The sequence below is a fragment of the Plectropomus leopardus genome, chromosome 20 (genome assembly GCF_026936395.1).
Source record: "Plectropomus leopardus strain MGB_pleo_1.0 chromosome 20, ASM2693639v1, whole genome shotgun sequence".
NCBI classification, from domain to species: Eukaryota; Metazoa; Chordata; class Actinopteri; order Perciformes; family Serranidae; genus Plectropomus; species Plectropomus leopardus.
Genome location: NC_142195.1, coordinates 405,256 through 431,976, shown reverse-complemented (window position 1 = coordinate 431,976; position 26,721 = coordinate 405,256). Strand labels below are relative to the sequence as shown.

Genomic DNA, 26,721 nt, shown 5'->3' with positions numbered 1-26,721 from the left:
GACCCACAACACAGGCGTAGCTTCCACAGGAACGGCAAAACCAAGACCACAATCAGGTCGTACCGGGGGTATCAGAGTAGCCACAGCATGAGCACGACCAAAGGCAGGGTCACAGCGCCAGCACAGCTATCACCACGATAAGGCGCAGCCAAGATTGCAGCCAGGATCCGGGAAACATGTGTTCCAGTCTGTGCAGTAAGATTTGATGGTCAGTGGTGTTCAATGGGGCAGTGAGACCTAATAGGATTAAAACAGAGACCAGGGGCCTCATGTACAAAGACTTGCTACTGAAACATAATTAAATCCAGAAAACGTTGTACGCACAAAAAAATCCAGTTGTATGAAACTGTGCGCACGCATGAATCCGAGCACATTTCCTTTGTACATCCCAACCAACATGGAATTGAGCGCACGTCTAGGAGTACCAGACTCCTCCCTCTCCACGCCTCCATTTACATATGCAGATTAATGTAAATAGGCCCTGCACGTAGGATTCCCCTCTCTGCACCATCAGATAACACGAACATAAGCGATGAGTAAAACTGTGAAGAGGAAGAATTATTCATTTCAATTTTCCCTTTTTGCTTTCATAGAGTTACACATGCAGACAGACGTGTTAGCGTGTAATGTGAAGCTCGCTGTGGGTAATGTGATCTGCCCAGATTAACTTGTGATACTATAACTGATCATGTTGTATATTAACGGCTACAGACATGCATGTATTTCATCCCATTTACATTCTACAGTATTCACTAACATTTTTTTATTCACATCAGACACGACTGCCAAGTTCCATTGTTATGTGATGAGGATAAGATTGTGTAGATTAGATATCAGTCTATAGTTAGCTAAAACCTCCAGATCAAGAATGGGCTTCTTTAGAAGGGGTTTAATGACAGCTACTTTAAAGGACTGTGGTACATAGCCCGTTAATAAAGACGCATTGGTTATATCTAATAAAGAATTGTCAATTAAGGGTAAATTTGCATAGGGTGTTGAAAAGAAACCTGGGATTATTTTTATTTTCCTCATTTAATGATGAGTAATAGTTTGCTCAGGCATGGCAAAGGGCCTTTCTATACATTTTAAGATTGTAAAACTAAACAGGCATCTTTCAGGTTGGTTGAATGCCAATTTCTCTCAGATTTTTGCGATGTTTGTTTTAATTTGCAGATCTGGGGGTTAAACCATGGAGCTAATTTTCTTTCATTTCATTTTCTTTTCATTATTTTCTTCGAGTCGAGAGCTGATCGCAGTTAGCCAGTAGCACTATCAACGAGACAATCAATTTGAGGATGACTTAAATTAGTAAAAGCGTCAATGCAGAAGGAATCAATTCCTTAAATTTAGCTACTGCACCATCAGACAGACATCTAGTATAATGACTCTTGCTGAGAGTCCTGTAATCAAGTAATAAAAAATCTAAAATTATTAAATAATCGTCCTACAGAGTACTGTTGTCTGCCTAGAGGGAATGAAATTAGTTTTAAGTGCTACAGCTTGTGGAAAGTGGTGAGAACCTAGAAAAACTCCCAATATGTTTCTTTAAAGGAGGTTTTGAAATAGCTAGCTGTGGGGAACAGCAACACATCCTGTGAACATCCTGTCTGCTCCAAGTTTGTGTGCCCTTGGATTATGTCTTAATCAGAACCATCATTGTGTGGACATTTCCTTGTTATTTTGGGAAGAAGCTTTTCTCATCAGATTCCATTAATGTCTGGTACCCAGGTTAGCTGATATGAAGGCATGCAGAGTGGACAATCACTTCTTCTACCATCATTCACTGGCACTTTAACTGTAATTCATTGTCTTCAGACAGGTTTTTATGTCTGTTATATCTAGATATTAAAGGAGCTCTTCACAATATTTAGAGCATTAAATTAGCAGCCAACAGCTATTACCTGTGTAAAGAGAACGTGAAGTAACTGTTGTCTTTTCCCTTAATTTTCTTCATAGAGTACACCAGGATACTACATTTTAAAGCTGATACTTCAAAAATTTTCTTCCTGGGGAACCATGCCCCCTAGAGGGTTCAGGGATTGGGTATTTGTCATCTTTTTCACCTATTATGAGTTTGCAGGTATGGTTTAATGTAGTGCTCGCTCGCTTGTTCAGTCAGTCTGGTGAGTGCATTTGAGTTGTGTGTGTGTATGCCATTGGCACTAGCTTGCATAAAAAGAGAGGGAAGCTGGCCTGGCTCTGTCCAAAGTTAAAAAAAATAACAGCTCCAAAGCTTCGGTACTTCTTTGCATATCTGGGGTTTCTAGACATGTTGGCAAGCAGCACTGTTTTTTGACTTAGTGCAGCCAAAGTGGTATCTAACCTGACAGCCTCGTTATGATGACAAGACTTCAGGAAGGTGCACAAACCGAGCTGCTGTTTAACAAGAAACAGATCTATATCTTAACCACAAATTTTTACTTCTCAGTGAGTGTACAGGTAAAGTGAATGGATCCTGGGGGGCACCACATCAGTGGGCCTTCAGAATAGCCTTTAATGACCCTCTCTGTGTGCACACGAAGTACACATGAGAGCACGCTATGTGTGTGTTCTGGGACTGGGCTCAGTGGCCAGTCAAGTTATACCTTTGCTTATGCCATAGCTTACTCCGTTGCTACTGTTGTGACTGTAAAATGGTGGATAATTTGTTCAGTGTCAAATCCTCCTTGAAATGACTGGTTTCACATCAGAATTTCACTCAAATGTATATTTCTGTTTCTGTCTTGTTGCAGGTTGACTTTTCTCAGCTTCAATCTGAGATTTAAAGGGAAACACAACACTTTTCAAACATAGATCATTGTGTTAAATAAACGCTCCCGGTTAACGTTATTGAGGGACAGGACTGATAACATTGGCTGCCCAGCATGACATTAACAATAGTTGTTTTATTATTAGCAGTAAGCCACTAGTTTAGAGTAAGCATAACAGATGGCTAATATTTGCTAATGGTGGATAATAACATGGCTAACGTTAATGTGTGCCTCTGGCCAGGTAAACATTTATGACAAACGTTTAATCCTTGGATGATGTTTGAATGGGAGCTTTACTAACCTCTCTAAATTCCTCATAAAGACTTGGTTTCAGCTGGTGACCCAACCGAGCTGACGGTCTCATGGATGACAGCTAACTTATTCAGCTGCTGGTGAGGGGAGGGGCTGTGTGTGCCGCTATGTGTCAGTGAGGAGGTGGAGAAGGCACTGTTGGTGTCCATACTGTTGCATATGAGCACTGTGTACTACCAGTACTAATTTTTATGATCAATTAGTATCCGAGTATCGATTTTTTTGGACTGTGTGATTTGGTGAATGTGACATGTAGTGTAAAAGCACTTTGGGTGGTCAGAAGACTAGAAAATGGCTATACAAGTGCATTCCATTTACCATCGTATTTATTTTTGAACATCCATCCATTTGTCCGTAAGCAACACACAAGCACACTGTAACTAACATAAAACTGTACATGTGTCCACCATCACTGACCTGATCCACCCGCTGCCTCCAGTATTTATGCCAGGATAGGTTAATCCACCTCATTACAGGTTAAACTATTCCTTGCAGGAATTATCTATATCTGCATAAACCTAACCTGCTCTTACTGTCGTCCTACCCAATCACACTCACACTCAGTAACACACTCAAACAAACACACTCTGTCTCTCATTGTCCCTTACAGCTTCCTCCTACCCCCTTTTGTTGTGTTAAATTGGCTCGGTGCTGGCAGCCGAGCCCTTTATTTCGGCGTGCACGTGTGCAGCTCTGCATGCACTTTGAATTCCCCTTTGTGTGTGTTTACTGTGAAACTACAAGTGGCCATTTACACAGATATGTGACACTTGAATGTTTCCCCTTCAAACTTGGATGGACACTACAGTATTTTGGTTTGACTGGCCGATTGGCAAGTAGATGATTTGATACATCTGTAAAAATAAAAAAAAAAGTTGCTGTGAGCTGTAAATTTGCCACCTCTTCACCTTATGGCAAGGTCTCACTTTCCCTCCATGCTGCTCTTTGTCTGCAACTGCTTTTACCAAAGCGTAGTGTGAAAGTCAAGAGCATTTCCTCAGCAGCAAAATCTGGATTGCAAAAAATATGTCCCCAGGCGTACACTGCACAGCACACTGTCTAGCAAAAAAACCTGCACTAATTGAAGCTATCTCAGTGGACCGAGGGGTGTTAGACTGATGATTTGCATCTCTGACTTACAAGGGGCAGCCCTATTTAGACTGAAAGTCTTATTTTGACTCTCACAGTGAGTTATCTTTCTTTTGCAGTCATGTTTGCTTCCCCCTTATGAATTCCAGTTCAATACTGACTCTCTTTTAGTGCTGTTTTTGGTTGCTTTCTATCCTGAGGGAAATATCTGTCTCTGGCTGCTAAAAGCTCAACTGTTTTCATGTGTGACTGTGTCAGTCTGCTGGTTGCTGCTGAGCAGGTAAAGCGTTTTGGTTGCATCTGAGCGTTTTCACTGATAACAACTGCAGGATGATGAGTGAAGAGACTGAAGCAGACTGTGAAGTCTGAAGCCGTAATCCAAAACAATGAGCTACAACTTTTAAAAGCTTCTTAGAGCTGAATGGGAAGTGCAGAGTGATCAGAATAATCTTTGGGTCATCACTACAGTGACATCTTTCACATTACACATTACACAATGTAAAACACTGATGAGTGCATTATGAGATTGAATGACTGTATTGGTTTTGAACACTGGAAGGCAGGATCGTGACAGCAGCACAGTGTTAAGCTGTCGTTATGTGACGGATGATGCTTTCAAGCACTCAGTTTGTTTGAAGTTGAAGCTAAAGGAAATGACTCTCATACCCAGAATGCCACAGTGCTGGCAGCAAAGCTTGTCCCACCTGCTTTCACCTTCTCAAAAGCTCTTTGTTCAAACAGAGTTATTACAGGCAGCTTCCCCTGGTCTTCACCATGACTCACTGCTCTTATCTCTGTCTGCAGCTCCTTAGATTGAAAATACTTGAAGCCAGTTTCCAGTATTTGTTCTAAAACTCTTTGTTTTTTCCTTTTTTTTATGCAGGATGGCTACTTTGCTGAGCAAGTTCAGGATAGACTTCTCGGACATCACCGTGCTAGGAGACATAAACACCAAGCCCAAGAAGGAGCAGTAAGTCTTTTTCAATTCAGTTCAAAGAAGCAAATCTTCCCTACAAGCTGTGTCACTTTTTCATATACTTGTCCATCATTCCTCTTTGGTAAAAAAAAAAAATGTGCATACTGCACTAGACACACAATTCTTCATGTAAATTCTCAACTAGAATTCAGTCAAATGCAGAAATTGCCAGCACAATAAAATAGATAATTAATTCAGTTTGTTTCATTTTTTTTTTCTTTTTTTTCATTTCCACAGCACTAACTCTGTCAGTAGGGTCATAGCATACTCACCACACTGATGAAAACACCTTACTTTTCTTCTTAACAAAATTTCTGTTATAGTTCCAATTGCTTCCACATTGTTTCAATCACTGTTCAGCTACTGTCAATGAAATCATTGCTTCCCACATATATTTCACAGTATTAAGAGCTTACTTAGGGCGGCACGGTGGCGTTGTGGTTAGCACTGATGCCTCACAGCAAGATCCCTGGTTCAAAACCTGGTTGGAATGGGGTTTGGTCTGTGGGCGGGGGCCCTTCTGTGCGGAGTTTGCATGCTCTCCCCATGTGTGCACAGGTTCTCTCCTCGCACAGTCCAAAGACATGCAGGTCAGGTTGTTTGGTGACTCTAAATTGCCCTTAGGTGTGACTGTGAGATGTAAGGTTGTCTGTCTGTATGTGTCAGCCCTGCGATAGTCTGGCGACCTGTCCAGGGTGTACCCCGCCTTCCGCCTGATGTCAGCTGGGATTGGCTCCAGCCCCCCCACGACCCTTACGAGGACAAGTGGTTACAGAAAATGAATGAATGAAAAGCCTACTTATTAATCTGGGAAATAAGGCCTGCCTCTCTGCTGTACGGCTGAACCATTAATCAAATTCCAGACAACATCCTCATCTAATCCAAGGTACTTTTCAAAGCGCAAATGTAGTAATTTTTTTAGCACTAGACAATCTAACCAACCAAGGCAGGGGTACATCTTCGTGTGCACACTTGCCACCCTACACTTCACAGGACATATGCAAATGGTGTGCTCACTGTTTGCAGAAACACACGGGGTGCTGAGCATTACCCTGCTGTATAGAGAGGGTGATATCAAAATGTATATTAGCCACTTTAAAAGAGGCCTATCCGTCAAAGTGGATGCTGTATTTTGTGTGTTTTCAACGTGAAGTTTTGTTTCAGTTGGACTGCGTAACAGCTGCTAACGGCACTTTCTGACCTAAACAGCTGACTGGCGGTGGATGAGAAATGCAGCGCCAAAGGAAAAGACTGTGTGAAGGCGCGGTACAGCCATGAAAATATTCTAACTACAGCATCCACTAAGACTGATATTGATTTTTTTAAGTTAGGCCTTTTATTAGTATAGTGGTTAAAATCCGTTTTAATATCAATGTGGGGGGGCTGTCTGTTTCTTCCAGCTTCTGTATGTAACACACTGACTATACATAACTATCTCAGACAGCCCCACTTCAAAAATCCTAACCCAGCTCTGCACTCGCTAGCTAGCGGTATGAGCGCCAAATCAAAAATATGGACAATACGGACACTTTCTTCAGTTATTTTCATGTGTTGCCAGCAGCAGAAAGGTTGTTCTACAAGGAAAAATTGACCCTTGACACAGTCACATGATGAAATGTAGGCCTAATATAATGTGCCATCACCTTGTGTGCGATAAATCTAACACCGAAGACGTTTTAGGTTTTAGGTGGTTTGGCATCACACAAAGCAGCGTTCTTTTATTCATTTATTTATGTTTATTTGTTTTTTAATTTACATCACCATCAATGATGCAGGGGTCGAGCCCGGCCCGTTATTAGAGCTAATGTGCTGGCTGACCAATAAACATGTGCATTAGTCAATGACCCGAATCCAAAACTGTCTAATAATAACACACCTTGGTTCTATTTAATCTCATTTCCAGTAAATATCACAATGAATGTGTGGAACTAGCTTCCGGGTCGCTGCTTGTGTGGTCGACCGGTAGGTTCTCAGAGCAGCGTTTTTCTGTGTTTTCGTCTTTTCCATTTTTATATGTATGTACTTGACGGTTCATAGTACTGTGCATTTTTCCCCCAATTTCTGGGATTATAAACGCTTCGTAGCTGACAAGAAAGAGCCGTTTGGTTTGTTTTCTCCCCTCCGGCTCACTGCGAGCAGGCCGCCATTGTTACACAGCCTGTGGTTACTACACAGTAGTTACTCTTGTTACCTGGCGGACTTGGCCTGCAAGCTTTTTTTGGATTAAACTTTTCCAGCATGGATATTCTCATACTCTTCTGGACTTTCACACAAGTGTGAATTATCTGTGAGTTTGTTTCCGCTAATAGAAACAATATTCCCGACGGACGTATTATCTACACACGGGACTTTCTGATGCAGCTCGGACTTTCCCCACATCACAACCCCCCCACGGACACTTTTCCTGAAGAAATCCTCAGCAAGAGCGCATCCTGCACAGAAAACCACTCTCACAATAAGAACAAGGTAACCAGACGGGGGAAGAAAAAGTGTGGGATCAAGAAAAGACTTAAGCGGGATACATGTAAACAACGGCCACTTCCTGCCATCATCCTGGCTAATGTGCGCTCTCTCCGCAATAAAACGGACAAGCTACAAGCTAACGTCAACCACATGCATGAATATAGAACTGCCTCTATTCTTGCCTTCACTGAAACGTGGCTGAATAAGAACGACGATGATAGCACGCTGCACATCGATGGCTTCGTCCCCCCTCTCAGACTCGACCGGGACAGTAAACAACATGGCGGTGGCGTGCGTCTCTATGTAAACACACGCTGGTGCTCCACGGTCGTCGTGAGGGAGAAACTGTGCACCACTAACATTGAGCTCCTGGCTGTCTCTCTGCGCCCTTTTTATCTCCCCAGGGAATTCCCACAGCTCTTTCTTATCCTGGTTTACATCCACCCCAGAGCAAACGCAGCTACTGCCATTGAAAACATCAGAAGTTCACTCGACAGACTGGAACACATCTCACCAGATTCCCCCAAATTCATCCTGGGTGATTTCAACCACTGCTCTCCTGAAAAATCACTCAAAGGATTTCAGCAGAACATCACCTGCACCACCCGGTGGGGGAGGATATTGGATAAATGCTATGGATCTGTCCCAGATGCATTTAGGTCCTTTGCCCTCCGCCCTCTTGGCTCTGCTGACCACCACACCATCCTGCTTGCTCCAGCTTACACACCTGTCGTTAGGAGGGCGATGAAGGTCATTAAAAGCATCAAACAGTTGACCAGCGACAGCATCCAAGCGCTGCAAGGCTGTTTTGACTCCACAGACTGGAGCAGCCTCCTAGCCCCCTCCAGGGACATAGATGAGCAAGTGGACACTGTCACATCCTATATCAATTTCTGTGTGGACAATATAATCCCACAATCACAGTCACTATATTCCCTAACAATAAACCTTGGATCACCAAAGAACTGAAAGAAATCCTCAACAAGAAAAAAAGAGTTTTCTTTACTGGCTCAGAGGCTGAAAAGAAAGAAGTCAACAGGGAAGTCAAGCGTGCCATTAAAACTGCCAAGCTGAAATACAAGAATAAGGTAGAGGAAAAATTTACCCAGGGGAACCTCCGCTCAGCTTGGCAGGGTCTAAAAACCATGGCTGCTGTAAATGTCACTGCCACTAACCACAGAACCATCCAGGTTGCAGGCAGCAGTTCTACATCTCTTCCTGATGACCTCAACTCTTTCTACACCAGGTTTGAGACGGTCAACTCCATCCAACTGGCAGAGGCAAGATCTGCACTGAAACCTGGTGACTCCACACTCACCTTCAATGCAGCCGAGGTGGTAAGAGCTCTTAGGAGGACCAGAGAGAACGCTTCCCCCGGCCCAGACAACATCAGCGGCCGTGTTCTGAGGTTCTGTGCTGAGCAGCTGGGTGGTGTGTTCCAAACTCTGTTCCAGAGCTCCATGGACAATAGCACTGTCCCCCAGCTGTGGAAACACTCCACAGTCATCCCCATCCCAAAGAAAAATACCATATCAACCCTGAATGACCTCAGACCTGTGGCCCTAACCTCTCTGGTGATGAAGGCTATGGAGAGAGTCATTAAACAACACATCATCACAGCAACAGACACTCTGATGGACCCACTACAATTTGCCTACCGCACAGGCAGAGGTGTTGATGATGCAAAAGCATTCATCATCGACACCATCCACAAACATCTGGAGCAGCCCAACACATCAGCCAGACTCCTGTTTGCAGACTTTTCCTCTGCATTTAACACGCTGCAGCCTCACATTCTGGCCAACAGACTCACCTCCTGCTTCCACCTGGACAACCAGCTCACCCTGTGGATACTGGACTTTCTAACCAACAGGTCACAGAGAGTCCGAGTCAACAACACCCTCTCCAACCTCCGACAGACCTCGACTGGCTCCCCTCAGGGCTGCGTGCTCTCACCTCTGCTCTTCATCCTGTACACCGATGACTGCAGATCCACACAGCCTCAGTGTCACCTGGTGAAGTATGCTGATGACACAGTCCTCCTGTCCCTGCTGTCAGGCCCCTCTCAGCACCACGGATCGGCTCTACAGGAGTTTGTAGAATGGTGTGATAACTCCTGCCTTGAGCTGAACGTGGGTAAGACTAAGGAGATGGTGGTGACCTTTTCCAACAGGCAGAGACAGCTGGCCACAGCATCCTCCACCTCAATTCATGGGAAGCCAGTCGAATTAGTTGAGGAGTACAAATACCTGGGTACCATCTTTGACAGCTTGCTGAAGTTCTCCTCCAACACAGAGGAGATTCTCAAGAAATGTCAACAGCGGCAGTATCTCCTTAGGAAACTCAATTCCTTTGGAGTCAGCAGAAACATCCTGCAAACTTTTTACTACTCTTTCATTGAGAGCATCGCCACATTCTTCATAACTTGCTGGTTTTATTCAATCAGCCTCCAGAACAGAAACCATCTGGAGAGCACCGTCAGAGTCTGCTCCAAGATCACTGGTCTACCAATAAGAACTCTTTCCTCATTCTGTGAACAGCAAACAGTCAGGCTAGCAAACCGAATCCTGCAGGATCCCTCTCATGCACTCATGCTGCATTTGAGTGGCTCCCCTCGGGATGACATCTCCGCTGCCCCGGCTGCAGGACACAGAGGAGGAGAGCAACCTTTGTTTCCAAGGCCGTTCTCCTCCTCAACTCCTCCTAACCCCCCTCTCCCTCCTCCACACACAAACCACACGGACTTTCAAAGCTGTGGAAAGAAAAAGGGAAAGGGAAGGAAAAAAGGAAAAAAAAAAAAAAACAAAACTGTTCATGTCTACCTCCTCTCAGTCGCACCTTATCAGTGAACTCTATGTTCCTTTATTACTGTAAAATTGTACATACAGACATATTTTATTCTTATTGTATTTTTGTTTATAACAGTCACACACGCCACACAACATACATACACACAACATACACACAAACATACACACACACATACAAACACACACACACACGCACAGACAAACATACACACCACATGCACACACACGCCACATGGACTTTCAAGCTGTGAGATTGTTTTTAAGCACAATTACCTCCTTTACATGCACCTTATTATTATTATTATATTATTATTATACTTTATTCACCTATATACTGTATATACACAAATATTTAAATTATCTTTATTTTTATTTCTATTTTTTCTCTCCTTCTTACTTTCATCTTTACCTTATTGCTTGTCATGCTGCTCTGTGTGCCTTGAATTGCCCCCTGGGGACAAATAAAGTTTTTTGAATTTGAATTTGAATTTCTAAAAAGTACACATGTAGGAAGACAGCAAGTTCTCACCCATCTCTGATCTCATGCGCACAGCTGAAATTCTACTGAGGTTTGTTTACATGATGATAGTGTATGTTTAATATCGCCTATTCAGTGTGGACACAGAGACACTTCCTTGCTATTAAAACACGCTGTTAGACCTTCATATTTGCAGAGGGAAATATTTTTTCTGGACATTATAATCTGAGAAATAAATATGCAGGACTTGAACAGATGTTCCTGCTCAGGTGCTGAATAATGGAGCGCAGCAGCTGATGATAAAGCTGCTGCTGTGTGACAGAGATGTAAAAAGAAGAGAGGAGGAGGTGGTGGCACAATGTTTTGCTTTTTTTTTTTATTAATAAATTACTCAGAATGCTGCTACTGCTATGTCAGTTTATGTCCGCCCTCCCAAAACCTGCAATATTTTCTAATAAGCTCTCCCAAACCTGCAGACCTGAGGGTCCCGGGGGGGACCTTTGTCGACCTAAGCATCATTAACACACATTCTTACATCGAGAGGCTGTGTGGTGTATTACTGTGCAGATAATAATACAAGTAAATAAGTAGCCTAAATAATTATAACTGATCCCTATATGAATTATATTTTAAAGAAATATTAAATGGTGATTAAATCCACTTCAGTAATAATAACAGGCCTACTAGGCAACAAATTATTGGCTGTTGAACAATTTATATAAGTGAATAAGGTCCTGTGTAGCTGTATGTGAGACTTTTATTGAGCTACAAGACTTTTTCCTGTCTTGAAAGCTTTTGAAATTGTTTTTCAATAGGGGCTCTCTCCCTGTCAGTCTGACAGCTGATCAGCTGTGCAGCACGTCATATGTTACTGACGTCGCTTGAGACTGACACTGTGGAGCTGAGGATTTCTCATTCCACAGTTTCACCTCCTCAGTCCTCATATCTCCTCCTCGGATCATCTGTTCGCATCTTTGTGGGTGGAGGCGAGTGAAGGAAGCGGAGAGTCAGGTTAGCATAATGAAAAGCACCCTCTGTTTACTTTCCTCCACTGTTGCTCCCGACACTGCTAGTTTTCTGCCACCACTATGCCTGCGCAACTGCAGTGACATCAGTGTGATGTCCACTCCAAGTTGTCTATGAAGTGCCCTGGTACCCAAACATGCCAAGCTTAGGCATGTCCGCAGGTCTCAACAAATCCCCAGTTCAAATTAATAATATGACCCCAATGGAGACACATCTACTTAAAGTACAGTCAGTCGGAGTGTAAACTGCAAGTAGTTTGAAGATTGAATGGATTTCTAAAGGAGACAGATGATTTCAAAACATTATAACCTGTTTGAAGCTGAGGATTTTTTTTTTAACCTTCCTCGTGAGTTGTATACTCAGTTGTATGGCTGCATCCGGCATACTCATATCTGTGTCAGCAGTGACTGAGTCAAATGTGAAAGTAACCAAAACTACAAAAATAAGTAAAAACATTAAGATTCCATGAAGATTTACTATAGCACTTGCCACTATGAAGTACACAAAAACTCCATTGTCATACAAAAACTGTGCGTCATGTTATGGAAATTCTGCAGCAGCTGGAAGCAGAACAGAAATCTGTAGAAAGCTTCATCCAAAAACACTTCCCAAACAGGAATCTTGGCATTAAAAGCAATAGAAGACCTTTTTTAAATTTGAGTAATATTTTATATATTTTAATTCACTTAAACAGTGTCACCTGAGTTATAGTGTACAACAATAAATCACTAAATTAAAGAATGATAATTATTAAAAAATACAGAAATAAAAATACATAATTCTAAGAATTAATTCTAAGAATTAATAGAATTCTAGAATTCGTAATTCTAAGAAAAAAACAAACAATTAAAAAACAAAATCTAACATAAAAAACAAATCTATATTCCTACATCGATATGCACCACAATTCACTCTGATCTACAAGCGGCCAGTTAGCTCTCAGGCACCTATAAAGTGTCTAGGTGAGTCATAAGCACATGGTATGCAATTAACTTTATCGTCTGAGAGAGAACAGTTGACTTTTGAGGTGTGATTCATTTCATCAATATGAGGGCTAGGTTTTATGTGTTTACCAGTTTCATGTAAAAACAAAAAAAAAACTGAACACAATAAAAGTGAGTAAGTGAGCGGTGCGGCCTGGAGGTGTTTTTGCAGCCAGTCTGCAGTGCTGGGAGATGTTGCTTTCTGTATGAGAGGGTGGGGATGGGGGTTAGCAGTGGGCTTCGTTGGTGACGAAAACATGCATGCTGTGAACTGATCAGCCAGCAGCAAAATTCAATTGCCGTAGCCAGGTTTCAACCTTTAGAGGGCAGTCACTTTGTATCTTTACACACAATACTCTGCACTCAAATTTCAAGAGTGAGACCTGAATCAATCACTACTCAAATAAACACTAGTAAACACCCATACATATTGCTTTTCCACTGAAAAAAGTGTCTGAGGGTTAAGTTCCTCTTCAAGGCTTTCTGATGTGTTGCCTGGCTGGTATAAGGAGGTTAATAATGAAGCTGGTGTTGTTGTGCAGCGTGGCGGCCTTTGAGGAGATAATCGAGCCATATCGGCTGAAGGAAGATGACATGGAACAGGAAGCAGCTGAGAGACTGAAGAACAGCGAACCCTGGAGGATCACTGACAACGAGCTGGAACTGTACCGCGCCAAGGTCAGCACCCACCGACTCACTATCATTTAATTTCTTTCTTTTTTTTTTTTTTTTTTTTTTTTTTTAAATTCAGAAATTTAAACACTTTGTCAAAGTGGAACAAAGATCCGTATGATTTCATTTCACACAAGAGCAAGTCAGGGGAGTGAATGTAACTGGCTCCGTTAACAATGTGGGAACAGTTGAGTCTAAGCCAGCAGTGTAGCACTGTGAGCTGCACTTTCGGCTCAGAGGCACTGTTGCAGCAGCTTGTGATAAATATCTGGTAAGTTGAAACCTGAATGTTTGAACCTGTATTTGTGTTTGTTTTGCATTTCAGACTAATCGTCAGATCAGACTCAACGAGCTGCTGAAGGAGCACTCAAGCACAGCCAACCTCATTGTCATGTAAGCTGTGTGTGTGTGTGTGTTTTCACTCCTTTAGTAGGCGCTTTAGTTGGAGATTTGTAGGGATATTTGAAAAGGAAGATGTATGGTTTTATATGAATCTTTTTGTGTTTCCAGTATGGAGGACTGAAATTAAACATAAATAGATAGATGAATAAATGTGTTAATAAATAAATGAAAATGCCAAATATGGCAATATTTATTTAATATTCCATTTACTTTTTAATTGTATTTATCAATGTATTCATTTTCCCATTTAATTTTCCATTTTACATATATATCTTTTCATTTTTAAATGTATTTATTTAATTGTTTATGCATTTGTTTTTGTATTATTTTCCTTATTTGCCTCCCTTTATTTCCTCAAACATATTTACCTCTCCTTTTTACTTCTCCACCCACATTTCCACATGCATTTCCACCTCATTATGCAAATGAGGGGGGCTGGCCTAGGTGCCATGGAGTTTTGAACTTTTCACCTATTGGTTGATCAACATCAGAGTGCATGGATCGACTGTAGTGACAGCAGCATGGGTATATACAGTCTATGGAGTAGATGGATTGATGAAGTTCGACCGTGGCCCCCAATTACCAATGAAGTGTGGGCCACGACTAAAAATGGATGCCTGTTGTTATTAGCTGGACTAAACGGGTGTCGCTGGGTGGGCTGCTGCTGAGTGCCCAGTTAGCTGCCACCAGTTAGCTGCCCCCAGCTAACCGGGCTAACAACAGCAGCTTTCTGGGGGGGTTAACATATTTGTTATAATATATAAACGGAGGGGGAGGCAAACAGCGAAAATAATACATAATGAAATGCATAAATAATTAAATCAATAAATTTAAAAAGGAATAAATATATATGTAAAATGGGAAATTAAATGAGAAAATGAATAAATTGATAAATAAAATGAAGAAATAAATGGAAAATAAAAAAAATTCTGTCAGTTTTGGCATTTTCATTTATTTATTGACACATTTATTTATTTATTTATTTATTTTTGATTTTGTCAGTTTCAGTCCTCCATATGCCAGTGGGTGAATGGATTGTAATGTAACCTTCCTCAGCATTCTCAGTTGCTTGTAACAGCTTGTGGACTGATGTGAAGGACCCGTGAAGGACCTGTGAAAAATTTTGAAGTGCCCCAAAGTAGTTTTCATATAAATAATTCCTCATTTTAGCTTCATGAACCAGCTGGTCCTTGTCCACTGCGGCACTTTTAAAGCAAGCATCAGATATACTGTAAATAGAAACAGCATCCAACGACAGTTCGGCTCATAACGCGCCTCCAGCCAGTGAAGACAGTTCTTCCATTGGCGTCAGTTTTCATATTGGTCTTTTGAAGAGAATAACTTTGCTTCTCTCATCAGCGTAAAGAAACACTGCGTGTGAAGGGTAATATTGGTGTGCATGTTACTATAGCCCTAGAGAGTAGTGTGACGAGTCCTAATGGAGCACACATTCAGACTAGTGTTGTTAAATCCTAAATGCATTTTTGAAATCAAGATTAATTGCAGAATCTCAAAAGTTAATTGAGATTAATCACAATTTTAATCACATTTTCAGTTTCATTGTTTTGCATTTTAAAACAGTTGTGGAGTCCATGTTGACAAGGTAAATGATTTTTTTCAAGACTGTGTTGATTAAAATCAAATGTCATCCTGTTGCAGTCACTTAAAGACGGGAAAGCCGGCCAGCAATAAATGAAATGGCATTGCAATCTGAATTAGGGCTGTCAGCCCTAATTTCAAGACAGTGTCTTCTCAAAGGCAAGATGTTGCACTTGTTGTACGCAGGAAACATGACCTCACTGAGCTTGTAGCTGACTTCAGGCAGACTTGAGGTGACTTCAGGCATGGTCTTATGTGGTCTTATATTTAATTAATATGTTTGTATTTTATTTGGGCAGAGATCTGCTTGTGTTGAGAGAACAGTGAATTTGTTATTTCTTTGTTTACTGAACAAAGGTTTTTTATAAACTTATTAATTTCAAAGTAAGATATCAAAAGAAGCATTAGCTCCTTATCATCCCTGCAGCTCTGCTCTCACATCAGTGCAAGGAAAACGGCTCTACTAATGATGCCCTCTCTTGTTCTTGCCTCCTCTTCCTCTGTGCAGAAGCCTGCCATTGGCCAGGAAGGGTGCGGTGTCCAGCGCTCTGTACATGGCCTGGCTGGAGGTGTTGTCTAGGGATCTGCCTCCCATCCTCCTGGTGCGTGGCAACCACCAGAGTGTCCTCACCTTCTACTCTTAAATACACAAGGAGAACACAATTCAAGTTTTTTAAGTCTCACATTCACTTCTGTCTGCGGGAGCAGACCCACATACATATGCCAGTTCCAGTCTAAACCTAAAGGTGCACCACATACTCTTCAGAGACTCCAGCTAGAAAACTCAGCCATTGATGGAAACAATGCTTGGAACATGAATGTAGATGAAGGAAGTGATATTGGTGGAGATGTGTTAAAAGCCCTACAAGTGATGGAGGTATGTCAGGGTTGGGATGGGGGTGTTTGTAAGGTTGCCCACTCTGCTCCTTTCTTTCTATTTATTCTAAGATGTCTGAGATTTTCTCTTGTAGCTCTAGTTTCTTCTAATATACTCATTACATTTTCATTTTTGTCAGAGTTGATTTCTCTCAGGCTCCAAAGCAGTCATGTACAATGTTCCAGTTGTTTTCATGATATAAAATATCTTGATGTCATACCTTTTGAGTTAATTGGATCAGTTGTTTGTGATGCAGCAATAATCACCTTATTGTTTTCCTTAAATATTGGGAGAGAACCATGCAGAATGCTTTGCAACACCTTCTAAAGCCTTATGGATGTGCCTTCCAGTTGAATCTGATATAACAAAAAAAAATCTCTATCCAGATTGATAATATTACTTATTATATTAGTGGATAATAGTTAGTTTTACTGAGTTTTAAATGTTATTCCTTCATAGTTGGAGCATTTTATTTATGCGAGTGGATTGCATGAATTAGTGAAGGGTGTCCACTTGATTGCATGAAGACTTTCTCTGTCATTTTTCTTTCTCTTTCACCCTAATCAACATGTTTATTTTAGGCCATAGCATTTTTTTTTAATTCACTTTTGAGTCTTCCTTTTTAAAGCTGTTGAATATTTACAATAGCCTCAGCTACTCGACACAAGACACAGTTTGTCTTTTAGGCACAGCCTGAAAATGTTTATCTGGGTCTTGAATATAAGATCTTGTTTGTCAGAAAAGATGTGAACCTAGTTTTCCACTAGCCTCGTCAGGTGGAAAGACTATCTCGTGTAGCTGCTGAGTGACTGAATGAAGTCTTTCTTTCAACAAATTTTGTGTTTCTGTGTCCACATGTATGGTTCTTCCCCTGAAAAGAAACTGCTGTACCCAACAAGCTAGCTAAAACCTTGCCTTAATGCTAGAACCAACGATTGTCATGAGTCCCTTTTCTCTTATAAGCCATACTGGCTGCACAGTTTGTGGGTAAATGCAGATAGCGATCCATTGGCCACGTTATGTGAATTGAACACCAGTATCATTTTTTACTGTCTCCACATTTTGATTTTCTTCTCATAGTCCATCTGCATTAGTCTGTTGCACTGCTTACTGTAGGCCTGCTTGTTGGTGGTGAAGTGTTCAATCAACCGAAAGTGAAGTTAGTGCCACAGTAGAGTTGAGTTTTGCACTCCTGCACGCCTGTCTGGCTGCTCGTTTGCTATCTGAGTGTCTGATGGACTGCTGGTCTCCCATTCTGACAAAGCCAAGATGGGCAGAGAGGATGAATGACATGCAAGCTTCACACTGCAAGACTTGCTGACAGGAAGAATGTGACATTAGAATGTTCCAAGGCTGAAGAAATACCTCTATGCATATGAGCTTGTGTTGCTTAAGTACTTGTAATAAAAGTCCATGTCCATGTCAAAGGATCTACTCGCTTCAGTTCATATAGGGGGCACGTTAGGATTTTAGGCCTTTTAAGGATACCATGGCTCCAAGAAAAGCCATGTATAGACCATTTCCTAACTGTAAACACTGATGTTCAAAATAGGTTCAATGTATCCCTCTGTTCTGCCATGCTCATAGAGAATATTGTTTTCAAGAGATATTGATTTCTGCTGTTACTGAAAGACAACTGCTACTTGTTGGTGGTAAAGTTACATTTTTTCTAAAGGTGCATTCAGACTGAACGCAAAGTGAATTTCAGAAGCTCCACCACTGCTTATAAAGTCAGTGCAAAGACGTAAGTGGATGTTAATTCCCCTGGGTAGCCCATACTGAGGCAGAGACATCTGAGTCAGTTCGGTTTCAGCATGAGGACAAAAAATCCTGTTTTCCCAAGCAGCTCTGATTAATGAAAATAGGGAGACTAGAAAAAGAAAACAGGCTGAGTTTTAAGAAAAATACTGATTGAACAGTAAGTTTGGATATCTGAGTTGCTAGCCAGCTGACATTTAATGGCTGTGCAGTCATTAAGAGCAAATTAAAACTTTTAAGTCAAAGTCAGGAGTAACATTAATTCTGTTTTGTTAACATGTTTAAGAGAATTCAAATATGATTAATTAGTTTGCAACCAGCAGAGTATAGATATAAAGCACAGGAAGCTTGGTTTATTGAAGTTACTAAAATTTAAAAAGATTAATTATACTTGTCATTTTTAATTTGCAATGACTTCAAATAACATACATACATACATAATAAAATAAATAATTACAAAATTTTCGTAAATTATAATTACACATAAAATAAAAATAAATTAAGACTGTTACAGTGACTTACATTTTTTCAAGGCAATTGGTTTCAAAGATTTTTTTAAAGTAAAATCAACTTGTCAGATTTTACAGTGTGCACAGACAACATGAAGCTAAAACTGACCTTGATAAAACATATGAGGCCACGGTACCAGTACGATAATATTTTGCTAACTCCAGTTTATGAAAAATGTAACTGCAGAGCTTATCCCATATGTCCACTGTTTGCTAATGTCAGCAGGAAAGTGGTCTCGAACCTAAACTGCCACACAATTCAAAGGAAAGGTCTAATATGGCTACTGGGGATGAAGGTTATAGGTTTTTAAAAAACTGCCACAAAACTAATGGAATAAAACAGGGTTTTATTTATTTGTATTGTACTTCTTCCTCTGCACTTCCCCCAGGAACAGGTAATTTTAGCATTTAGCTTGTTCATCTCCTGTACTATCTCTTTTTCCGTATGCAATTTCACAAGAGGATTGTGACACACTGCTTAGTTTAGCTGAATGTACTGTGTAATAATGAACACTACCACTAGGAGTTAGACCCCATAGTCTCCTTCTTTTTTCCATCATGTATAATAAGTGTTTCCTGGTGGTGCAGTGCCATGTGTCAGCTGTGTGTCATCGTTACTGTGCTGTTAGCATTCATACAGCTGCAGCCCATCACTCAGCACAATGTGTTGGCCAGGACTTTAATATATGTATGCATGTGCGTGATGCCTGGTTGTTAGCTTGTTATGAGTGTATATATGCATTCAGTACATACACATTAACTATATACACACTCATACTCACAAGTGTATTGACTATACCCTAAGTACTCCAACTGTGTGAAAAGCATGTACTGAGTGAGGAACTGTTAGACTTTTGATTGAAGGCACACTCAAAGACAATCCCTGCTTAAGATACAACACACAATAGTGTCCCCCAAATGCCAAAATATCTTCCAGCTCACAGTAGGACCCAGACAAGTGATCCAGTACAAGACACACCGCAGAAAATTTAAATCTGATCCCAAATGTGGCTGACCTGAACAGATAGAGCCCATTAGATCCTTTTGACAAAAAGACCTGCCCAATCCAGCTGGACTGAATTTTAATTGGACTGAGTGTATAGTTAATGTATGTGCTACCTGTTATGATCAAACTGTAAACATGAGCACGATATTTATATAACACCCATTTTTTGCAAGTCACCCGACTTTATGAAAGTGCAACCCTAAATCACTGCAGTGCCACGTTTCAATTGGCAGTGGCATTCAAAGGTCAGTCTGATTGGTGTCCTTGCATCCTGTTAGTACAAAATGATAATGTTCATTGATCTCTTGTTTAGTAACTGCTAAAACAGTATGCAATGACATTTGGTATTACTTCACAGTATGCATGCTGGACAGCAAAGGCTTCAATATATTTAACTAGAGGAGGATGCTGACATTCGGGGCCCCTATTGTGCACTATAACAAAATCTACGGGTTTTTCTTTAAGGAACACTTCGCCCACAAAATGATCATATCAATTACTCATTGTGTGTTTTGATATAGTTTTTCTGTTCTTAACCACAGATACCTTTTAGTCTATTTCATTAAGAAAGTTCTCCATTTTTTAATTCTTCGTTCACAAGGAGCCATGCAGAAAAAACGTTTTCTTCGCAAATTCAGAGTGATACAGTGTGTGTAATTGATATACAAAGTCTCATTTTATGGGTGAAGTTTTTATTTCAACTCATTTCACTTCAGCTATCCTGTGAAGGACTGTAAGCACTCACCCTCCTTTACTGTTATACAGCAACAATATTACAAAAAGGAACAAGGGTTATTCTATCTTTGTATATTAAACCAAGCATATATATATATACACATAAAGAAATGTATTAGTCCAATCCAGAGGGGATCTTTGTCACTGACATGTCAGATTAAATGAAACAAGAAGACCTATCAACATTTTACAACCAAATAATAGTATCTGTTTGTCTTCATTTATGTCCCGATGGATTCTAAAACCAATAAGACAAGACTGTGTTCACTGACAAAACCAAACGTCATCATTTTACATCTCATCATTCTTTGTGTTTTTGGCCAAAGCCCCCTTCCTCTCCATTCCATCTGTCACGTGTCGAGCCATGATGATGGATGATGTCCACACTGCAAACATAAACTAACCTGTAAATAAACTCCGCAGTCTAATGACAAAAATTAAGGGAGTGAAATAATTATGTTGAATTTTAATATAAAGAAAGATATTTATTTTAGTTCAGGTTTCTCCACAATTATTTTCTTTTTGGTATATTTTGGTTTTGGTTGTACGCTAATTTGCATGTTGATTTTTTCTTTTGTTTTGTTGCCTTTTTATTTTAGCAAACAGTGTCGTTTTTCTATTTTTGAATCTCTATATTTCTGTCTTTTCAATGCCTTTTGAAGACATCACATTAAAAGCAGATAAAACCTGTTTTCTCCTGCTTTCACACAATTGTGGATGGAATGACCCAGCCGGTTGAAGCAGTAATGTTTTAATACACTGTACTGTTCACAGTCACAGATATGCTTTTTCTAACATTTTAACATTTATGATTACCAATACTTTGTACATCTTTATTGCAATAAATAAATCAAATAAAAATCAGTTACATTTGAAGTCTCCTTTTGTGCTCAGTATTATTTACACAGTTCTTGAACAGGAAGCACAGAGAGGTAGGGGTGGAGAAATGAGAGTGGCTACAATATGTTTAAAGCTTGGTAACTACTCGCTGGTGGTGGTGCCTTAGTGATTGAGGGCTTTCTTTCTGTAATCTTTAAGATTGCAGCTAAAATATTGCTATCTTGTGACAACAACGTTGATTTCTTTTGACTACATTGATTATTTAACAAGATGGTTAACTGATGATCTTGAGATAATGAGATAAAAATATATGAGAGCCTCCATGGCTCCTGTCTTCTGTGCTTAAGGCTTAAAGTTAACACCTGAAAGGCACGGATTCACGGCTCTCGTTGGTTGAAAGTCAGCATCACTACTTTGGCAGTGTTATTACACACGGAGGAGGAGGCGGCAATGAGACGGGATGCAGTTGACACTGAGGTCAGCAGGTCAGCAAAAGAAAGAACCATGGAGCAGAAGGCTAGCGTTAGATGGCTAAGAGCAAATGATAGTAAAGAGTGGGAGATGGTTAACAGTGACTTGTTGGTAATCTTAAGTGGGCTTAGAGGAAATGTGATTGAGAGGTTAGAAAAGATGCGAGATGTGATTTACTCATATGGTGTAGAGAGGTTTGGGGTGCATGACAGAAAGAGGGGAAAGAGAGTACAGTTGGGCAAGTCTAGACGGCAAAAAGAAATAGAAAAGTTAGTTAAAGAAAGAACACAGTTAAGAATACAGTAGAAAAAGGCTATAGATGAAGACAGGGAGGGAATCAGTGTTTTGCAAAAGGAGGTGAGGGACAGGCTAGCAGCAGTTACAAGGGCAAAGCATCTTAGGAAAAAGAGAAGGAAGAAAGAATATGCAAGGACAGCCTTTTTTAGGGATCCCTTTAAATGTGCGAAATGTTTGTTTAATCAGGAAAAAGGGGGGCAACTTAAGGCAACAAGGCTAGAGGTTGAAGAATATTTAAGAAAGAATTATTCAGACTTAGAGGAGAATAGGGATGTAGGTCTTCCACCTGATATGCCTCCATCCAAGTCAGGAGTTGGATGTTAGGCCACCTAGGTGGAAAGAAATTCAGGAGGTAGTTAGGCATGCAAAGGGGCCTAATGGAGTTCCCTACCGGGTTTATAAAAGTGCACCTAACATCCTTAAGTTTTTGTGGAAACATCTAAAATTAGCTTGAGAGAAACAAATTATTCCAAGAGCATGGCGCAGGGCAGGGGGTGTCTTCATCCCTAAGGAGAAGGAGATCTCAGATCTTAACCAGTTCTGGATGATTTCTCTCCTGAATGTAGAGGGGAAGATTTTCTTTAGTGTAGTAGCGCAGAGATTAGCTGGGTACTTAGAAAGGAATGGGTTAGTAGACTCGACAGTGCAGAAGACGAGGATACCATGTTTTTCAGAGTATCTTAGGGTGCCAGGAATCGTTGTCAACTTAGTGACAGCAAATTTTCAGGACATTAGATTATGTATAAATACGGCAGATTTCACAACAGGCTGGCAGAGGCTAGAGATAGGTATTATTGCAGGATGTACAGTTTCACTATTGGCATTTAAAATGGCAATGAAAGTAATCATTAGGGCTTCCAAGTGGGTTGTAGGTGGAGAAAGACATCAAAATAGGATATGTCTTCCACCAATTAGGGCTTACATGGATGACATGATACTAGTAACTGGAATGGTGCGATGTACAAAGAAGCTATTAGAGAAGGTAAATAAGAACGTCAAGTGGGCCAGCATGAAAATCAAGCCAAGTCTAGAAGTATTTCATTTGTTAGAGGGAAATTAAATAATAGGAAATGTGTCATAGATGATGAGGAAATTCCAACAATTAGGGAAAAGTCAGTGAAGAGACTAGGTAGGTGGTACAATGTGGATTTGAATGATGTTGAGCAGGTTGTGCAATTTAGAAAAGACGTTGCTGAAGGACTGGATAGAATAAATGAGTCAGGACTCCCAGGGAAGTTGAAGTTGTGGTGTTTGCAGTTTGGGTTATTTCCTAGGTTTATGTAGCCACTGTCAGTCTATGAAGTTCCAGTATCTGTTATGGAGAGAATGGAAAGGTTGGTTGGCTCATATATTAGGAAGTGGTTAGGGGCTTCTAGGTGTCTAAGTAGTGTGGCATTGTATGGGAAACGGATACTTCAGCTGCCAGTGTCTAGCTTAACAGAGGAGTTTCAGTGCACCAAGATCAGGGCAGAGCTGTTGTTAGCCGAGAGTAATGATGTAATAGTTAGGAGTGTGGTTCCAAATCCATCCAAGAGGAGAAAATGGAACCCAAGAGCAGCAGTTCAGGATGCAGAGGCTGCTCTTAGGCATGCAGAGATAGTAGGTAATGTTCAGTTTGGCCAGGGAGGCTTGAGGCTTGAGCCAGGCAAGCCGGTATGGAATACAGCAGGCCACAAGGATAGAAGAAAGCTGGTAGTGGAACAGGTATGTAGGCAGGAGGACACTGCAAGGGGTGCTAAGGCAGTGGCTCAGGTTAGCAGGGTCAGTTGTTGAATTGGGAAAGTGTAGAGAGGAGGAAGCTTAGCTGGATGGACCTGTGGAGTATGGAGGAGAGCCGCATTAGATTTCTGATAGGGGCTACATGTGTTACTAATGCCCCAAAACTTGAAGCTCTGGGTAAATGGTGACCCATCATGCCCATTGTGTTCAGGTACTGCAACGTTAAGATATATTTTGTCAAGCTGCAAAATTAGTTTATCACAGGGCTGCTATACGTGGCGACATAATTAGGTGTTGAGAAGCTTAGCTGCAGGCATTGAGGGGAGAAGAAGACAGGTGAATTCAGGAGGTTTTAAAAAAGAGAGTCTAGATGTCCAGTTTGTACGTGAGGGGCAGAAACATAGTGGCAGTAAGTTAGGGAGGGGGCAAGGGTGTGGTCGCCTGGAAAGAGCTTATGATTGGGAAATTCAGGTAGATTTAAGAGGAAAGCTTGTTATTCCCCAGGAAATAGTATGTACTAATTTGGTGAGTCAACGGATCATTTATTTCATTGAGCTTACAGTCCCTTGGGAAACCTCAGTGGAAGAAGCCTATGAAAGGAAGAAACTGAGGTACACAGACTTACGGGCAGAAGCTGAATAGAAAGTATGGAAAGCTAGGGTTCGCCCAGTTGAAGTGGGATGTAGGGGATTTGTACCTTGATCAGCTACCCTTTCTCCTGGGGAAACTGGGAGTAAGGGGACAGAGCTTGAGGAAGACGGTTAGGGAAATGTCAGATGAGGCAGTAAAAGCCAGTCAGTGGATTTGGATTAGGAGAAACAATGGTAGTTGGGGACCAGCCGGGGGACCCACTGAACGGACAGCTCCTTGAGATCAGGTGGAGAGATCCACCAATCAGGCTTCTCAGGAGCAAACCCAGGAAGTGTGAGGGTATTTAGGAGTGAGAGTGGCCTGTTTGAGTCTCTTTCTGTGAAACTATGCTGCCATTCAACTAAGTGGGTTTGTTGATCCAATTCATCCTTATTTCCCTTTGCTTAAGTCTTGTATGTGAGTTGTAGTATATTGGCAATTGTGATGCATGTGCTAGGGAAGGTGGCATCAGCACAGTCACTACCTGGAGTCTGCATAAATGGAGCCTGGGTCTGTTGAAGATGGCTTTGCTGTTTGGGCTGTGATAGCCAGCCTAGCTAGCTTAGCTAGCTCAGCTTAGCCTCCTGGGGGATAGCCATGTGTTAGCTTAGCTTAGCTTTGTATCTGTAGTAGCCAAGTTGTAGCATAGCCTTGCATCTGTGATAGCCATGTGGTACTGTCTCTACCTAAAGCTTGCACAAACTCAAATTGTAAGGCAAATGTGATGCATGTGCTAGGGAAGGTAGCATCGGCACGGTCACTACCGGGAGCTCGCATAAACAGAGCCTCGGTCTGTTGAAGGTGGCATTGCTGTTTGGGCTGTGATAGCCATGTGATAACTAGCTTTAGCATGGCTAGCGTAGCTTAGCCTTAGCCTTGTATCTGTGATAGCCATGTTGTAGCGTAGCTTAGCCTTGTATCTGTGATAGCTTTGTAGTAGTTTAGCTTCTATCTGTGATAGCTTCGTGGTACTTTAACTTACTAACTTACACTAACTCACAGTAGCAGCATCATGGAACATCAACAGCAGACACAGATGTATTCATAAGCTGTGTCCCAATTCAGGGTCTGCATCCTTCGGAGGCTGCATTCGAAGGCCAATTACGTCACAGCGCTGCGCGAAGGCTGTCCCATTTGGTCACAAGTCGAAGGCTCCTCCTTTCGCAGCCCACAAATGCATCCTCCTTTTCCCTCTGTTTGGAGGACACATCGCTACTATCCTTCGCGGCCTTCCATTTCCCAAGATTCCTTGCGCGCCCGCGATCTTCAAAAATAATGGCGGCACAGAGCGGAGATCGGAGCGTTGATTTAACTTAATGTGGGTTTTTACTCATTTGAAAATCAAACGCCAGATATGTTAAACTTAGAGGGACATTAAAATCTCATCATTTCATTCATAATACGTGACGTTAGTAATGCTAACATGTAGCCACCTAGCAGCCCCGCTGTGCTGCCCGCAGCCGCGGAGAGCTCCGTCCGCAGCTGAGAGCTCCGTCCGCGGCAGCGAGAGCTCCGTCCGCAGCCGCGAGAGCTCCGTCCGCAGCCGCGGAGAGCTCCGTCCGCAGCCGCGGAGAGCTCCGTCCCCTGACGGAGGCTTTACTGCGCGAAAAATCAGCTTCCGACGCGGACAGAGGCGCTTGTCCTCCTCCTCCAGCAAAATTTAAATAAAAAGTAAATTTTAAAAATACAATAATTTCTTTGCTTTAGTGCCCCCCCCCCCCCTCTCAGCTGATGTGGGGGTAAGGGCGGGAACATCTGGTGACGCAACCAGGAAATCCTCCGAAGGCTAGACTGTCCCAATTAACAACCGTTAATGCAGCCTTCGGAGGTGCCTCCGAAGGAGTCGCCTCCGAAGGCTGCGTAGGCTGGGTCCTCCGAAGGATGCAGACCCTGAATTGGGACACAGCTATAGAGTGTAATATGTAGACATGGAAGCCCACTGCAAAGTGGCAATATGTGACGACCTGGGATGAGATGTGTTGGACTTACATATATGATATCTGTCAATCTAAAAAATGATTTTGTCGCCATTTGTTACTATTTAATTTTATTTTGTCTCATACAATCTATGTCTTGTACACCTGATGTGTTTTATCAGCTGCTAAGTGGGAAAAAAAACAGAGAGACCATTTGTCCCTGTGAGTACATCCTGCCCAAAATCAAACCCACAGGCCTTGTAGCTTTAGGGAGAGAGAAAGCTATGACGTCACTTACTTTCTTGACTTTCTAAAACTTTCATTTAAATTGACAAACATCATATGTGTAAAGCATGGCACAATCAAATGGGTTTAAGAAATTATTTGTCTCTCACCATACGTT

General features: G+C 41.5%; 1 protein-coding gene across 2 annotated transcripts in view; it reads left to right on the top strand.

The window, feature by feature from the left end:
• slc12a2 (solute carrier family 12 member 2) overlaps nucleotides 1-21,309 on the top strand; it is a 103,793-nt gene extending 82,484 nt beyond the window's left edge. For both annotated transcript variants that reach the window (XM_088071220.1, XM_042509081.2), the window contains 4 exons: nucleotides 5,035-5,121; nucleotides 13,430-13,565; nucleotides 13,885-13,952; nucleotides 16,069-21,309. In XM_088071220.1, the coding sequence (XP_087927346.1) occupies nucleotides 5,035-5,121; nucleotides 13,430-13,565; nucleotides 13,885-13,952; nucleotides 16,069-16,204 (427 nt within the window). In that variant the 3' untranslated portion in view covers nucleotides 16,205-21,309. The remainder of the gene's footprint in view (nucleotides 1-5,034; nucleotides 5,122-13,429; nucleotides 13,566-13,884; nucleotides 13,953-16,068) is intronic.
• The last annotated feature ends 5,412 nt before the right edge of the window (nucleotides 21,310-26,721 follow it).